General features: G+C 36.3%; 1 protein-coding gene across 1 annotated transcript; it reads left to right on the forward strand.

Moving 5' to 3' along the window:
• The first annotated feature begins 1630 nt into the window (after positions 1-1630).
• LOC307145443 (alpha-1,3-mannosyl-glycoprotein 4-beta-N-acetylglucosaminyltransferase C) lies at positions 1631-18107 on the forward strand. Its single transcript, XM_079848586.1, has 4 exons — positions 1631-1851; positions 6663-6777; positions 14499-14613; positions 16336-18107. The coding sequence occupies exons 2-4, from the start codon at positions 6676-6678 to the stop codon at positions 17499-17501; spliced, it is 1383 nt and encodes a 460-aa protein (XP_079704712.1). The 5' UTR covers positions 1631-1851; positions 6663-6675; the 3' UTR covers positions 17502-18107.
• The last annotated feature ends 526 nt before the right edge of the window (positions 18108-18633 follow it).

Here is an 18633-nt window from a genome sequence, read left to right on the forward strand (position 1 = left end):
TAATGTCAAATGTAGGCTACTGTACTTAATCATCTGAAATTCACAATAAACAGTACAACACCTTGAACAAGTGAAACGTACATTTCTATGTATGGAAACCAACAGGACGTTTAAAAATATAGCTAACATAAAAATAAAGTAAGTATAAATGGCTCATAATTAAAACACAAACACAACAAATAATCAACTTAAAACACAAAAACGTTTGACCCTTAAACCCACTGTATCATGGCGTTTCTGCAGAAAATTCTCACTCATCCCTGAAAATGAAATGATTATGATTAATATAAATAATGTCTTTACTTTGACAAATGCAAAAAACTTACTTTATATTCTTTAATAATAATCATTATTAATAATTCATTAAGGCAAAGAATACAGAGGTTCATTGTAAAAGCAAGTAATCGAACTGTCCACAGGAAAATCAAATCTATAAAGAAAGGAATTCCAACAACAAATTCCAGCTTCAATGATAAAATGAGAAACAGATTCAATATTTTTAGCAGATAAAAGCTTAATATAAATTAGTTCACTATATCATGACACCAATATTACAGACACGACAACTCACTATATTCTCTGTTGTTCTGGTGTCAGTTTTGTCTTATTGCCTCAAAAGCACATTTCACTCATTCAAGTCTTATACAGTTGCATCTGACATTAAATGTAGTAGCCCATTTGTTCTCACTACTTGAATTAGTTCGTTCAGTGCATTGTCTGTATATCTAATAAAGAAAATAACAATTGGGCAACATTTTTGTTTATTCGTCCATTTATTAATTCATTTTATTTCAATTAGCACTGGTTAAAATTTGTAAAGCAGGAACAATATTTATTAATAATAGGCTACACAGTTTAAATATCACAAATATCAAATTTTATTTTCATTTGCGTCCTATGCTGGCTAATTACGACGTTTAACCTGTTATCATAACACTGAACAACTAAACAGTGTGTGACCTAAAGAACTCTATCGGGGGTACAGTTGGTACAAGTGTGTGTCTCAACTGTCCCCCGCTGGCCACTTCGCACATTTCTCTAGATTTTGCAATTACCTTGCATGACACAATACCATGAAATATGACAGTTTTTAGGGCACAGAATAACGTTTGTGGTGATACCAGTTACGTTTAACAGTCACATAAGGATAATAAGCTATTAATTGTGATGAGTGCATGGTGAAGTGAACGTCAAACTTTTCCCGATATCTTCAAATCGGAGATGCGTCCGTTGTTCAAATTTCACACGATCAAAGAGATAACACGCATGTGCACAGCAAAACAATCACAACTTGTGCATGCTGGAAGGTGTCTCAACTGTACACATGTCTCAACTGTTGGCTACACAGTCTGAAGTAGCCTATTTCAACACAAATTTGCAGTAACAGATTAAACTTATCAGCTATTTATTTATTTATTCATTCATTAATTCATTTAGGCTGCCTAAATTCAGAAAGCCAGGGTGGATGTAATTATGATTAAAAGGAAATCTACATATCAAGAGAACAAAACCCGTCGTTTGATTGACTCATGACACCATTCATTTCCCCGATGGTAATCAATACCAATCGATAAGGAAATGGCTTCATAGCCACAATAACCAATAACCGGGTTAACATGAAACGATCATCACTCCTCATGACAGCAGCGCTTGGGCAGGGCCATCAGTTGGATAAACGCATAACACACTTCACTGAAGGAAAGACAGACCGTGTTAAACACGAAGAGTGACTCAACGACACTAGGAAGTGATCTAACTCGTGGACAGAGACATGCTCCTTTAAAATAATCTATTTCAAGATATAAAATATCACTTTTACTTTTAGGCTACTGCTGTATAGGTGATATAAAGGTAAGTGGATTAAACATATTTGCTTGAACTTTGTGTCAAAGCATACACTGCTTAACTGGATAATATTTTGGAAATACAGGCGTTTTCGGCGTTTCCAATTGATTGTTTTGGTATCGTGGATGCGTTGAGAACGTTCGAATGGAACATTTTGTCATTCATTGGTGCGTTCAGGACGTCACATGCTTTTTTTTAATAACATCGTAGGCTATTTGTATTCCGAATTTAAACAAGTAATAAAAACTCAGTGAGTGTTTTAGCGCAATTTTCTGACGTCATGGGATCACAACACTAAGAGATAGTAAATCTTTTTATGTTTTTTTTTTTTTTTTGTGTGCGTTCCCGAGATTAGACCTTCCTTAACATAATGCCGAAAACCCGAAGTCTCTAGGTGGTCTGGTTGAGGAGTAGATAGAAGTGCAAGATTGGTGCGCACAGACGCACAGAACAGAAATCATGAGTTAACAATCGCAATTTTGTCCGTAGGAAAATTGCGCTAAAAATCGGTCGTTTTCTTTGTAGATAAGAAGAACAAGATAAAATCAACCATATATGAAATGACAGATTGTTTATACTGCTATAATAATAATAATAATAATATGCAACTATAAAACGTAGGCTACAATATAGGGGAGACCAGGGACAGTTGTAACACTTTGAATTCCAACAATCAGAAACAACCTACAGTGATGTCACTCACTGTGCTCATGCTCCATTAGTTTCCCTCCATTCTTGCTAAAAGGGAGCCACATCTGAAACTTCTTGACGGAGTTATATAAAAAAAGGTTGATTTGAGATAAAAAAAAAAAAAAAAAAAAAAAAAAATTCTGATGTACTTTTTTGGATGCTGTTATAGGATCAAATGTCTATGAATTCAAACAAGTATTATTAGAATCACTGTTTTGTAAGCTACAAATAGAAATGGCTAACAAGTGTCAAACTAGCAGTCAAGCTAGCTCACGTGAGATGAAAACGCCCCATTACAACCATCCAAGTATCACCAACCAAGTTTCATTTATATTGTAAAAACTAATCAAGCTAAAAAACCTGCATAGTTTAGCTTTAATGTGCGAATTAAAATGTTTGAGTTCATGTTTAAACTTTTTTGAGGTGTTCTACCCATTAAATACATTTCTTGTATTATAATTTGACAGTTTCACCTCTTTTTTGTCATGTAGTATAAAAAAAGGTAATCATTCCTTAAAAACATTAAATGAATAGTCACAATAACATGACTGATAAATAATATTTTCCATTTTGAGTATATGATTGATTAATTATGTATATTTTAGACATGTTACAACCTGTACACTGGGACGGTTGTAACAGTGGAGAGACTGTATTAAAATCAATTTTGCAACCTGTACATATTTCATAAAACCACTTAAATACATTGTTTCAGAAGTTGACAGATTGGAGTTTATAATATAACAAATTGGTTGTTCCAGTATAAATGGTTTTTGATCTATTGCTAAAATGGCAAAAAGTGTTACAACGGTCTCCCCTACATATAGCCAACTATATATATTTATAAATATTTATTTTGGTTTATTTGTAGGCTACATAATTATGGTCTTATTTGACGGTTCCTTTCACCTATATGGCTACCCTGTAAAACCGGCTTATAAACAAAACAACTACCCTAACTTGTTTGCTTTGCAAATGTAGTTTTAAGGATGTAGTCTATGTCAGCGTCAGTGAGCTCAGGTCCACACACATGCGAGATCTATTAAACTAAAACCTGTTCTGTTCTGAAAATGTTTCATTTAGTGCCAATAATAGTAAAACTGTAGAGGCGAAAGTTCACCTTTGCTCATGAGTCATGGTTTAAAGAAAGGCAATGTATCAGTAGGCTAAACATGCATTTAAAACACAAAAGGGCAAATCCTTTTTCTGCTAAACATTTAAGGATTTCTTTACTGCACAACCAGTTCTCTTTGTTACTTTTGCTTTTAGAACCATGTTATTGTAAATTAGGGTTTAAAAAGTATAAGTCATTTTACAAACTATGAGTCATTAAAATACAATGTGACAGTTCAACTCTTATAGTTTAAATTACCTTTCAGACTTGCAAGGACAATGAATCAGTGAAAACAAGGAAGTAATTATTACAGCATATACTACCTGAATCACCCAGGGTTATGTGTGATTAAAAGGAAATGTGACATGTAACAAATCAGTCAGATTGTAAACGCCCCCCCCTCTCTCTCTCTCTCTCTCTCTCTCTCTCTCACACACACACTCACACACACACACACACACACACACACTCACACACACACACACAATCATGTGTACAGTAAAGAACTTTCAGTGGAAGTCTACGAGAACATTCTGGAAATGTGCAGCCTATAGTTTTGATAAAATGCGTTTATTAACTACAAATTGTTTTATTTGAGCAGTAAATTCATCTACGTAGTCATTTTTGCTGATATTACTACTCTAAGCAGACTTTGTGCGTTACAGAAGTATGCCTGCAGGTGTTTTTTTTAGCGTAAACACGTTATTGTTGTGTCATGTGGAAGTTAGCAGGTTTCTGGCTTAAGGAGGAGAAAGATTGGATGTAAGATTAGTACACTATTCTGTCACTATATAAGTTATTGAGTAAGAATATGTGTTATGTTCCTCAGCACAGTTCATTATTGAACAGGGAAAATCCATGGAAACCACAGAATTCTGGATTCTACAGAATAAATTTGATTACATAAATTGATTAAATCAGAAATGATTGACTCCAAACACTTTTTGCTGAAAAGTGATATTAATAACACAACCATGAATTTTGAAAAACATTTCTGCTAATTTGCAAAAAGGGCCTAATATTAGCTAATTTTATTATGATAAGTTAAAAATATAAATAAAAACTTTTCCATCAAGTATTTTTCTTCACAAAATATGAATGATTTTTCAAATTATATAAATGTATCATCTTTAATGCACTTAAACAAAATGACAAAAAGAAGTATTGAAAATGGATCATTTAGCTTACAATCTGCAAAGGAGTGGAACATATATGTTCAAATACGCCATTTAATGTCAAAGAACTTTACATAAACAGTTTATAAAAAGAAAAAAATCACAATCTGTAATTTCCTGATGCTGTTTGGATGAAGTAAAACAACCACAGATGTTGCAGCAAATCAGTGTTGGGCTTAAGTTACTTTCAAAAGTAATGCATTTGAATACTGTGTAACTTAGTTACTTTTTATGGAAAGAAATGCGTTACCTTACGTTTACGTTTTTGTCACCTGGGTTGGGCTGGGTTATGCCAATAAATGGGAAAACAAAGTAACTTGCGTTACTTCTTTGAAAAAGTAACTCGGATATTTAGTTGTAAATGTTAAAATAAAGCATTACTTTACTAGTTACTTGAAAAAAGTAATCTGATTACGTAACTTCAGCAAACACCTGGAGCATGTTTGCATTTTCTTCTGTCACACCATAAGTCTAACCTTGAAATCAGGACTAGGCTTAAAGGAGAACTCCGGTCAATTTTAACATTGAGCTCATTTTTTTGTACATTTGGAGTGCTGTCAATACAGAGAACAACGACAAAAATCGGTGTTGCCTACATCGTGTTATCCTCTTTTTAAAATTTGCACCCTGTTGACTTCAATGGGGCAAGTTTTAAACCTGCTTTTAGCCTCTTAACATCCTTGATGTGTCATTACAAGTGCACAGCCATGTGAGTGATTCCTTCAGAGTGAACACGAGTGAATCTGACTGCAGTAGATGTGAAAGATATGAATAAAAATGATGTTATTTCAGCCAGCGCACATACCTGTATTTACATCCTGTTTTCGACAGTAGTCGATTGTCGAGTTCACGTGCATAGGTTTTGTTCGTACGATCATGCACCCGAACTCGACAATCGACTACTGTGGACTTCAGCCGAAAACAGGATGTTACAGGTATGTGCGCTGGATGAAATAACATAATTTTTATTCATATCTTGCACATCTACTGCAGTCAGATTCACCCGCGTTCACTCTGAAGGAATCACTCACATTGGCTGGGCACTTGTAATGACACATCAAGGATGTTAAGAGGCTAAAAGCAGGTTTAAAACTTGCCCCATTGAAGTCAACAGGGTGCAAATTTTAAAAAGAGGATAACACGATGTAGGCAACACCGATTTTTGTCGTTGTTCTCTGTACTGACAGCACTCCAAATTTACAAAAAAATGAGCTCAATGTTAAAATTGACCGGAGTTCTCCTTTAAAATAGTCATACAACTGAAAATCGGCTGACAATTGAACAAAAATAATTTTCATCTGGCTCAGAGGAAGATAGGAATCGTGTCTTTGTGTTAGTTTTTCTGGTGATTAAGGGATGACTTTTTCACCTTACAAATGGTTGTCGAAAGCAAAAACACCATGAAATGCTCAACATGTTTTGTGGGAAAGTGTGATGTCCCTATTATGTGACCATTTTTGGAATCAGCACCCCAAATTTAGTATGAAAATATTGCATTTTATTGAGAAAATATGATGCAGGGCGTTGTAATACATTTTCATGTTCACAAATATATCTTTACCCTCTTCTTGCAGCTTTTCCCTGCCCTCTGTTTGACAACCTACTAGTTTGAGAAGCACTATTTTGCTCTTCTAAATGACAGTGTTGAATGTGTCAGCTGAATGGTTCATAATCGGACATTAATTATTCAAACTGGGTCATGTGAATAATTGAACAATGCAGCTACTGATTAAAGACAATCAAACATGTTGGAAAAACAGCATTTGGAGCGACAAGTGGCACAAGTAAGACTTTATTGTTGCTGGTACAGTATTTAAGTGCATATGTGTCTTTAACAGAAGACAGTGGGTGATGAGATGCTATCTGAAAAAATTCGTCCTGGCCGGAGCTGGTCTTCTCATTATGACCAGCGTCTACATCTACACGCACAGAGCAGAATCAGGACCGCTCAAGGTAAGCTTGTGCTAATAGCATGATTATTAAAAAACTGTCTTCATTTTCTCACCCTCATGTCATTCCAAACCTGACTTTTCTTCTTTCGCCGAACACAAAAGAAGAAGAATGTTGGCAACCAGACAGATTCCATTGACTTCCACTGTATGGACAGAAAATATTCTTTTATGTTCCACAGCAGAAAGAAAAAATGTCAAACAGGTTTGAAATGACAAAAGAATGGAGTATCTCTTCAAGATATCTACTGAATCTTTACTTAAAGGACAAGTTCAGTATTTTACACTTAAAGCCCTGTTTACAGATCGTTTCTGATGAAATAGAACGGTTAAGATTAAAATTTGGACAAATGCTGCTGTCCCGAGAATTTTAGGTTTCTTTCGCTTTCCCCCCCACCAGTAGACTGGTTGTATAGGTGCACTGGAACAATCCTTCCTAAAACGCATTAAACTTTCGTTTACAAAGACGTGAAACTCACCGAGTGGTCAGGGGTGTTCACTGATATGCTCACACAAAAATCGCTGCAAAAGATGCTTTCCAACAGGTTTTATCGTAGTTTTTGTCCAACTCCATTGACTTGCATTGGATGTGCTGTGAGGTACGGTATTACTCCGCGCCGGAAACTGAAATGGGGTTGTTTTCTTCTTCTTCTTCGTGTTTTTTTTTTTACGGCGGATCGCAAACAATGAAATGCCAGCGGTTTGCTTGCAAAGGTGCATTATCGCCACCAACTGGGCTGGAGTGTCTATTATTCAAGCTCTCAACGGAAGAAGTTCGGGTGTGAGACGTTTGGAAAAATAGGTCCACAGTTTTACAACGAATGGTAAAACACCTGTTGGAAAGCATATTTTGCAGCGATTTTTGTGTGAGCATATCAGTGAACACCCCTGACCACTCGGTGAGTTTCATCTCTTTGTAAACGAAAGTTTAATGTGTTTTAGGAAGGACTGTTCCAGTGCACCTATACAACCAGTCTACTGGTGGGGGGGGAAAGCGAAAGAAACCTAAAATTCTCGGGACAGCAGCATTTGTCCAAAATTTTATCTTAACCGTTCTATTTCATCAGAAACGATCTGTAAACAGGGCTTTAAGTGTAAAATACCGAACTTGTCCTTTAAAAGTGGTTGATTCTGTTGAATGTCTTGTGTCCCAAATGACACACTATACATTATGCACTTATGCACTGTGTAGAGTATGAATTTTATTTGGTTATTCTGTCAGTCAACTCTGATAGTCCCTCCCCCTCTGTAACACAAGGAAAGCTGTGACAGTTGAACGCATGCAGTGTCCAACATTCTCCACTTCGTTTTTAAGTGCATCATCCGGGTATTTAAAGGCACTCACACTATTTAGACTGGCATAGAATAATGCAGAAGTGCGTGAATTGGGACACACTGTTGCACACCACAAGTTGTAGCAGTTCAGTTTCATTGTAATGCTGTTAAGGCTTGTTTCCTGTTCATTTTGAGGCCTACTGTTTTTCTTCATCACTCACAACAAAATGTTTCCTAGGTGGTATACATCATGTTTGAAAGCGTTGTGATCAAGCGGAAACCTTGTGGTCTCTCTCTTGAATCTGACACCAAAGTGTCTTACACTGCAATTCAATGACCGGCCACTAGAGACAGGCTCCAAAAGAGAGTCAATCACATAAACCCCCCATGTTAATATTCCCAACTTTACAGCAGAAAAAAATATGTTTACAGCCTGGTGCAAAAAGTGGTTTTGGTCTACAGGTGCTGGTCATATAATTAGAATATCATCAAAAAGTTGATTTATTTCAGTAATTCCATTAAAAAAGTGAAACTTGTATATTATATAGACTCATTACATGCAGAGTGAGATATCTCAAGCCTTTATTTGTTATAATTTTGATGATTATGGCTTACAGCTTGTGAAAACCACAAAATCAAAATCTCAGAAAATTAGAATATTACATGAAATCACACAGTAATTACACAGTGATACCATGGTCATTGAACCAGGTTTTGGTTCTTTTGGCAGTGTGGGCCGGTGCAAATCCTGCTGGAAAATGAAGTCAGCAGGAAGTGCTCTGGAAATGTCCTGGTAGACGGCTGCGTTGACTCTGGATTTAATAAAGCACAGTGGACCAAAGTCCTCTTTTCTGATGAGAGCAAATTTTTCATCTCATTTGGAAACCAAGGTCCCAGAGTCTGGAGGAAGAATGGAGAGGCACACAATCCAAGATGCTTGAAGTCCAGTGTGAAGTTTCCACAGTCTGTGTTGGTTTGGGGAGCCATGTCATCGGCTGGTGTTGGTCCACTGTGCTGTCCACTCAACGCAGCCGTCTACCAGGACATTTCCAGAGCACTTCATGCTTCCTTCAGCAGACAAGCTTTATGGAGATGCTTCCTTCATTTTCCAGCAGGATTTGCACCTGCCCACACTGCCAAAATAACCAAAACCTGGTTCAATGACCATGGGATTACTGTGTAATTACTGTGTGATTTCATGTAATATTCTAATTTTCTGAGATTTTGATTTTGTGGTTTTCACAAGCTGTAAACCATAATCATCAAAATTATAACAAATAAAGGCTTGAGATATCTCACTCTGCATGTAATGAGTCTATATAATATACAAGTTTCACTTTTTTAATGGAATTACTGAAATAAATCAACTTTTTGATGATATTCTAATTATATGACCAGCACCTGTATATAGCTCATTTTGCCCTTCATGACGACTGTGAGGGGAGTGAATTTTTTTATAACTCATCCGTTTAAATTATATTAAGGTTTAAAGTTCTGCATAATTAAGGGCGTGGCCACTTGATTGACAGGTGGATTGCCGCTGCTGTCACTACTAGCCGTTTGTCTGCTGTCTGTTAGCGTCATGTCACCTCAGCTAATGCCTAATCTTTACCCGTTTCCGGTCATCCGGGAGTGACGCGCTGCCAAGATGGCGACAGCCGGCTCCTCCCACTTTAGGCTTCAAAATCACTCTTCAGAAAACTGCGAGTGACGTCACGGACACTACGTCCATATTATTTTACAGTTTATGGTTGCGATATGCTGAACGCTTAAGGGCAGGTGCTCATTCATGTGAGTGACAATCGTGTAGTGAGTACGATCAAAGATGCGATATAAGAGAAGTGCCGAGATGTGACGGTGAGAATTAGCATGCTAAATATCTGTGCCCGGCTGCATATAACACCTTAAAGGGATAGTTCGCCCAAAAATTAAAATTTTTGTCATCATTTACTCACCCTTGTTCAAGACCTGAGTTTCTTTCTTATATTGAACACAAAATAAGATATTTTGAAGAATGTTGGTAACCAGACAGTTGACGGTATAGCCATTGACTTCCATAGTGTTTTTTTCCTACTATGGAAGTCAACTGGTTACCGACATTCTTCAAAATATCTTCTTTTGTGTTCAACAGAAGAAAGAAACTCATACAGGTTTGGGACAACTTCAGGGAGAGTAAATGATGACAGAGTTTTCATTTTTGGGTGAACTGTCCCTTTAAGTGTGACACCTAAACCGTGTGTAGCAACTCATAATGTAATAACGGCACATAATGTAAAAACGGCACATAATGTAATTAAGCATTACATTATTATTATAATAAAATGTTCATAATGTAATAATTTTCTCAAAACGTAATAAAATAATGTAACAAAAAAATGTACATTATGAGAAATGTATTACACAATAAACTCACCAAAAACATGTCATATTTTCATAATTGTAATAACTTTTAAAACATAAAATATATTAGTATACCCTTACAGTACATTTTAAAATGTCTAAATCCAGTCTTAAACCACCTGCAAAATGTAACAGATTTAAATATTCATGCAAATAGTATTATTATTATTATTATTATTATTATTATTATTATTATTATTATTATTATTATTATTATTATTATTACTACTACTACTAGTAGTAGTAGTAGTAGTAGTAGTAGAAGATTAATAGTGCAAAAGTTCTGGTTTAAGTTTTCTTTCTTTTTTACATTACAAAACCAAACAGTTTTAGCAGAGGTGTGTGAACTTTTTATAACCACTGTACATGATTGTTTGTTGTACTGTATTTTTCAACTTGCCCTCTGATGTTTTGCTGTAACTTATATACAGTGCTATGCATAAGTTTAGACACCCATGCTAAAGTTGACTAAAAAGAGGAATAAAAAATCATCTTTTGGAAATTAAACTTAATGCCTTAATTAAAAAAATTAGGAAAAATCCAACCTTTAAGGACACCAATTTTCTTTGTGAATGAATAATGTATCGTAAATAAATAAATGTTCTTCCTTAAAATACAGGGTGCATAAGTTTGGACACCCCTATGTTAAATTCCCATTGAGGCAGGCAGATTTTTATTTTTAAAGGCCAGTTACTTCATGGATCCAGGATACTATGCATCCTGATAAAGTTCCCTTGGCCTTTGGAATTAAAATAGCCCCACATCATCACATAGCCTTCACCATACCTAGAGATTGGCATGGAGTACTTTCCATAAGATCATCTCTCAATGCAAATCAAACCAGCTATTAGGCTAACTGAAATAAAACCATGCCAATCTCTAGATATGGTGAAGGCTATGTGATGATGTGGGGCTATTTTAATTCCAAAGGCCAAGGGAACTTTATCAGGATGCATAGTATCCTAAAAAAATTTTTTTAAAAATACTTAAAAATAAAAATCTGCCTGCCTCTATGGGAATTTAACATAGGGGTGTACTAACTTATGCACCATGTATTTTAAGGAAGAACATTTGCTTATTTACGATACATTATTCATTCACAAAGAAAATTGGTGTCCTTAAAGGTTGGATTTTTCCTAATTTTTTAAATTAAGGTATTAAGATTTTTTATTCCTCTTTTTAGTCAACTTTAGTATGGGTGTCTAAACTTATGCATAGCACTGTACATTTGCTGTATTTGCAGTAACTTTGCTGCCGTTGGCTGAAGCAGATAACATTTTATCACACACACACACACACACACACACACACACACACACACACACACACACACACACACACACACACACACACACACACACACGCACACTCTCACACACATACGCACACACATGCACACCCCATTGCTGTATTGATAGTGTAGGGGTTTTCTTCACAGCATTTTTACACAGTATTTAACACTGTTTGTCATTTAACAGTGTGTATAAAGTATGTATACAAGAAGTAGTTTTAGTAGTATTAATAATAATAATAATAATAATAATAATAATAATAGTACTTGTCTGGTGGATTTTGTAGGCAGGTTAAGACTGGATTTAGATTTTTTAAATGTGCTGTACAGGAATACAAATGCTTTATGTTTAATAAAAATATTATAATAATCATAATCGCATGAATATTTAAATCTGTTGCATTTCACATGTAGTTTAAGATTGGATTTAGATTTTTTTTTTTTAAATGTACCGTAAGGGAATAGTAATATTTTTTATGTTTTAAAAGATGTTACAATTATGATAATATGACGTTTTGGGTGAGTTTATAATGTAATAAATTTCTCATAATGTAAAAATGATTACATTTTGAGCTCAGTATTTTATTACTTTGTGAAAAGATTATTTCATTATGAACATTTTATTACAATTAAAATGTAATACTTATTACATTATGTGCAGTTATTACAGTATGAGTTGCTACGCCGTGATTTCCCCTTACCTTGAGGGAATGATTTATTTGAGGATGTTGCATAATTTCTTAAACACTTCTCTTAGGAAACCGTTAAGTGATTCATGACAGAGACTCTGGATATGTCAAATTTCTGTTGTTGCCATGTACACGTTATTTGTTAACGCACATAGCGGTAAGTTTTCACAGAAAACAACATAACATGGATAAGGAAATCAAAAAAGAAAACTAAATATAAAAGAGAAGGACCAGACTAGATGGATACTCAAAGAATGACAGTTAAGGGGCTTTATGCAACACATTGTTTTTTAGGAGATTACTTAAGTGGAAAAAAATAGATACTTAAGGGACATTCTAAGGGTTTATGATGTTTCACTTAAAACCCGTAACACAAGGGTTATTTTCTGCGACACCCTAACGTTTAAGGGAAACATACTGTAAGATACACTGGAAAATATCCAGTACATCTTGGAAAACATACTGGAAAATTACACTTAAGGTGCTTTATGCAACCGGGCACTGGACCTGGGTCTGTTTGCACAATTAAAAATGGAAAACTTTAATGTGTTTTAGCCGTTCATTTACATGACAACTGTGTTTTGGGAGATTGAAAACAAACTTTTGAAAACTGGTTTCAAAGTGCAAGTTTGTTAAAACATTACCGTTATCGTCTCAAAAACATGAATTTGTGAAAACGGTGAATAAGAACGCATGTGTATTATGTGTTCAGTCTATAGGAGCGTAGTGTTTCTTTACAAAGTGACATCGCCATCTACTGGCCTGGCATGAATAATACAGCGATTTTAGTCGTTTTCACGGATCCTTATGAACGGGAATCATTTTGACAATGTTGTCGTCTGTACGCGAAAAGCGCAATGGAAAAGCGTTTCTGTTTATAGTACATCGTTGTCGCGTAAACATGCCCTTAAAACGCCTTTCCACTGCACACGACACCCCTGTATTGAAAGGGGTGCTGCCAATGGATTCTTCCTATTGAAGTGTTGTATAATGTGTGTGGTATCCTTACTACAATACTTTATATTGGATTGCAATTAAAATTAAAAGTTCAGTTTTTGTGGATACACATCTTTTGTGTTCAATCGGCACGACACCACAATGTCTGACCCCCTATTGCCGATCTGTTGTGTAGCGTGAGAAGAACAGCAATCCGACGACTTTGAAAATCATGTAGTGTGTAGCCACCTAAAGCTGTGTTCACACTGCCAGTGACTGTCACTGCCTTCATGTGCTATGGAAAATATGATATTTTCCATTTGTGAACTGGTATTTACCAGTGTGTTGTGTTCAAGTGCTTTTGTTGTCATAATGTAGTAACCGCAAGGTCTGTGTCAGTAGAGTATCTTTTTTATCTTTACAAAAAAACAAAACAAAACAAAAAAACGTAAATGTGGTGCTTTCTGATGATTAAAACATAATTAATAATTAAAAAAAAATAAAACGACATAAAATGATTAAATATGAACCAAGGAAATTGCGGCGAATTTGAAAAATGAGTGTTAACGCATTATATTACAATTGTTAATGACACAACATTGTATAGGCTACAAAAACTATCCGCTAACAGTATTCATGACTCTTATGTTGCTCTCCGCCATTTTGAAAAGGTCAAAGGTTATCTCATCTCGGCAACTCGTGCATCAAAATATTCTACGAGCTGCCCAGTGGAAAATACCACGTAAGGGGGTGTTCATGTGCATTTTCCACGTCGGCTTTTGGTATTTACCATAATTACCATAGCACGTGAAGGCTCCATGTCGCTGCATGTCGCCAGTAGCTGGCGGTGAGGTCGCTGGTGGGCGTTCCCACTACTGTTGTCTAGGAAAGTTTATGAATGACATTCACGGATCTTATTCCATGTTGTAGACACCGAATCAGGTTTTTTTTGCAGCTAAAAACAAACATTTTTTGTTTCCATTGAAATGAATGGGATCTGTGTGTCGCTGGCTGTGTGAACGGGGCTTAACACTAAACCTCCTCTAGGATCAAGTTTGTAGTTGATGTTGATGTAATATGATGAACTAGACCTGTAAATTTTATGATTATTATTATTTTATTTTTTTGCTACAGGGTCCAGTGGACTGGATTTGGGATAGAGAGACTTGGGTTGAAGATCTCCAGAGCCATTACCTGCATTTTAATGTTTCCATTAAAGTTCTGGCTGGAGACCTCCAGCAGTCCAAGAGTGAGTTTATCTATTTACAACTAGCAGAGAATTTACCAGAAGAAGCTTTGTTTAGATACAATAGATTTCGAAGATAATGCTTGAAAATCACTAAAGGAAGTGCAATTGAAATTTATGTCCAGAATTTTATTTGATGTAGTTCTTTAACTAAATTACTCTTAAAATAATCAACATATTTATGAATAAGTGCATAAGTGCAGCTTGTGGGGACCATTCACACAAAACATCTGCAATACTTTTTAAACTGATGATCAATGTACATGTGCGCAAGGCGGATGTCCTCGTTTGTTCCACCAGTTCTTAAAATAACTTTTCAAGCGCCATTCCGGACACTGATTGCCTGACTGTTTCTGAGAGACCGCATCCTGTGTTGGCTCTGCTAGACATGAAAGTTTTGTTTTTGTGGAAAGGGTGTGCTGTATTGAAAACTAGCTATTTCCTTGAGAATACATCTTGAAATACCAGTAAGATTATTAAACTGCCGTTCAAACTAACTTCTAACTTCTTCCGCCCGCCGGCATTTTTTGTTGTTGTTGTTGTTGTTTTTTAAGTTGGCAGCCAGCACCAGCATTTTTGATCATTTTCACAAAACTTTCATGGCCCCCAAAATCTTCTATTGAATGAACAGTCAATATATCAAAAGAAAGAACAGAGCATCTGCTTTAAAAAATGTTTTAATGAACTCTTGAATGTGGGTAAGTTTCATTTAAAAAAGCTAGATTTTGAACAAAAAGCTGAGAAAATCACATTGTCCGGATCAGATTGAGAATGATGATCAAAACACAGATGGAGTAGATCGAGTCCATCAACACCCCCAAAGCTTCACAGTCCTGTAGCTCGTCCTGGGTCGACATTTCATTCAGTAACATTAGGCAGCTTTGATTTATATGCTGTTGAATGTTTGGCCCTGTTGACACCTGGTATTAAGATGTGTTTCGGTCGATCGGATCACAAGTGGACGACTCTACATACAGGAGTAAACGGGTCTAAAACGACCACTTCCAGAGGTAGTTGAAAACACATTCGACCGGATTGCTTTCGTAGTGTAAACGCTCATGTGGACGAATACGTTTGAACAGCCACAAATACTGACCTGATGAGTAAACATTATGGGTAGCGCTCTAGCCTGACGAGATTCAAACTTTGTTGGCTAAAAACCCAAGGTTTAAAGATGAAAAATGTACCAAGCACAATGTTCTCTCACCATTCCTGATTTCTAACACACACTCAGCTGGTCTCAAGTCTGTCAGAGCAGAAACTAAAGCTGCTGTTCTCCGTGTGTTTTTCCATCGTCTCCGGTCGTGTTCATATCTAAACTGCGTGAGCTTATTTCTTATTTCAAAGCCCATACATTTCCCCTCCCCTCGAAGAAATCAGGACAGAAGTGGTTGAAAGTGGACAAAAGAGACGGATTAAAACACCAGGTGTAAACGGGAATGTCTCCCTCGTCCACTTGGGGTCCGATCGACCGAAACGCATCTTAACACCAGGTGTAAACAGGACCTTTGATGATCGTGTTAGTTTACATGTGTATAAGCAATGCTTCTATGGCTTGTTTCTTCTTGATTCTGTACTCTTTCAAAAGATGTGTTTAATAGCCATGAAAACATGGATTGCTGGACAATTCCATCAATGCTGGGGAAAGATTTAAGACTTTGTGAACTTAATGAATCCCAGTAAACAACTTTGTAGTCACATCCCTGTGGTTTCATCCTTTTTCAGAGTACCTAACGGTGGGCCTCTCGTCTGTGAAGAGGAAAAAGGGCAGTTATCTTCAGGACACTCTTCAGTCAATCTTCACCGAGTCCTCAGAGGAAGAGCTGGATCAAATGGTGGTGGTCGTCCTTCTCGCTGACTTTGATATGAGCTGGATCCGGGAGACCTTACAGAAAATCACAGATAAATTCCACCTGCATCTGTCGAAGGGTCGACTGGTTGTTATCCACGTCAACGAAGACAACTATCCTCCCCTTACAGGACTGAAGAGGAACTTCAACGACGCTCCCGACCGCGTGTCCTTCCGTTCGAAGCAAAACGTGGACTACTCCTATTTGCTCCATTTTAGCAGTAACCTCTCCCAATACTATATCATGCTGGAGGATGACGTGAGCTGTTCGAAGAACTTTCTCTCCGGTATGCATGAGCACATCCGTTCGATGGGCAACTCGAAGTGGGTCACGCTGGAATTCTCCAAGTTGGGCTACATCGGAAAACTCTACCAATCCAAAGATCTGCCCATCCTGGCCCGTTTCCTTTATAATTTCTACCAAGAGATGCCCTGCGACTTCCTGCTGTCGCATTTTCACAGATTGTTGATGCAGGATAAAGTCATTCGTTTCCGCCCATCTCTGTTTCAGCACATGGGCACTTACTCGTCATTTAGGGGGACACACAATCACCTGAAGGATGAGGACTTCGTCGAAGAAGTTGCTGATAACCCTCCAGCAGACATTCGCACGAACATTGAGACTTTTGAGACCAATACAGCCGAAAAGGCTTACAGTCAAGATTTAGGGTATTTCTGGGGCGTGTCCCCTATTGGCTCAGAAAACTACTTTTTAGTGGCCTTTCATGAACCGGTTCTTATCTCCCGTGTCCAAATACGAACAGGATCGGATGGAAAAGATCAGCTGATCTCTGCTGACGTGGAACTTGGGAAAACTCTGGTGAAAACGGAGTCTGCGTTGGATTGTTCGGGATTTCACGCACTAGGTTCTCTTCAGAACGGACAGTTTAATAAACCCGATGTCCAGAAACTTGTGCCCACTGCCGTGGCATGTTTACGAATTCGAGTCACAGCACCCCAACCGGACTGGGTTATCATAAAGAGGATCCAGGTCTGGACTGTTAAAGCTGAAAAAAAAAAACATGAGAAAAGCGGTTTCTAAAGCTGTTCTGCGGCAGAAATGAATTCTTTATCATCGCTGACGTAGATTTGAATCTTTAAAATCTGTGTGTGAGGATCAGGGATATTATTATAACTTAAACTAAAACTAAAAACATTTGAAAAAAATTCTTGTTAACTGGAAAAACTTTTTGCCAATATTTCTCATTTTCCTGTAGTAACTTGATTTACTTAAAAAAGTTCAATTAAAATTGAAATGAAAACACAACAAAATGACCAAAACGGAAAATATAAATATAAAATACAATTCAAAGTATTAGTAAAAACTATAATAATTCTCTTAATACTGCATAAAATAATTTTATTAATCTGTATTTTGATTGTGTTTTCAAGTAAGAATATTGTAATAAAGCAGAATTGAACAGGATATTCAAACTTTCAGAAAATATATGTTGAATTAAGTTTATTTTTCTAAAATATTTCGTTGTTGTTTTGAATTAATTTGAACTTAAATATGTTACATTTGTTTTAATGAACTTTTCTTAAAAAAAACAAAACAAAAAAAAAATCTTTTTGCAAGGTTTCCCAAGATGATACACATTAATTTTCATGCAAATAATGTTAGTATAACAGGAGTTTAGTTAATTAATGAAGAATTTAGTATTTTGTCTTAAGAATTAAGACAGAAGAATTTAGCCTCTGGTCAATCTGCTGCCTTACATATAAGTTACAAAATGTTAACATTTTAAGAGATAAAAGTGCCACAAAAAAATAAACCTCCTCAATTAATATAAATAACTATCAATATATGAAGTTTGAAATATGAAGGCCTGGTTATGTGGTTGAGTGGTGAAAGAGGATACCAAGAAGTAAAAAACATTTTACAGTCAAAATATTTACATTTACAAGTCTTTTTTTAAAGTGAATGTTTGTTAGGAATATACTGCCCCCTAGGTGTACTAGCCTTGAAATACATTCTGAAATACTATTTTGTAATTTCATGGCTTTAAGAACCAGTGAGGGGGAAGTGCAGATACTGCTCTCACACACACACACACACACACACACACACACACACACACACACACACACACACACACACACACACACACACACACACACGTTGGGTTTCCATGTTTTATGGGGACCTTCCATAGACACAATGATTTTTATAC

This window comes from Squalius cephalus, assembly GCF_949319135.1.
Source record: "Squalius cephalus genome assembly, chromosome: 18".
Classification (NCBI taxonomy): Eukaryota; Metazoa; Chordata; class Actinopteri; order Cypriniformes; family Leuciscidae; genus Squalius; species Squalius cephalus.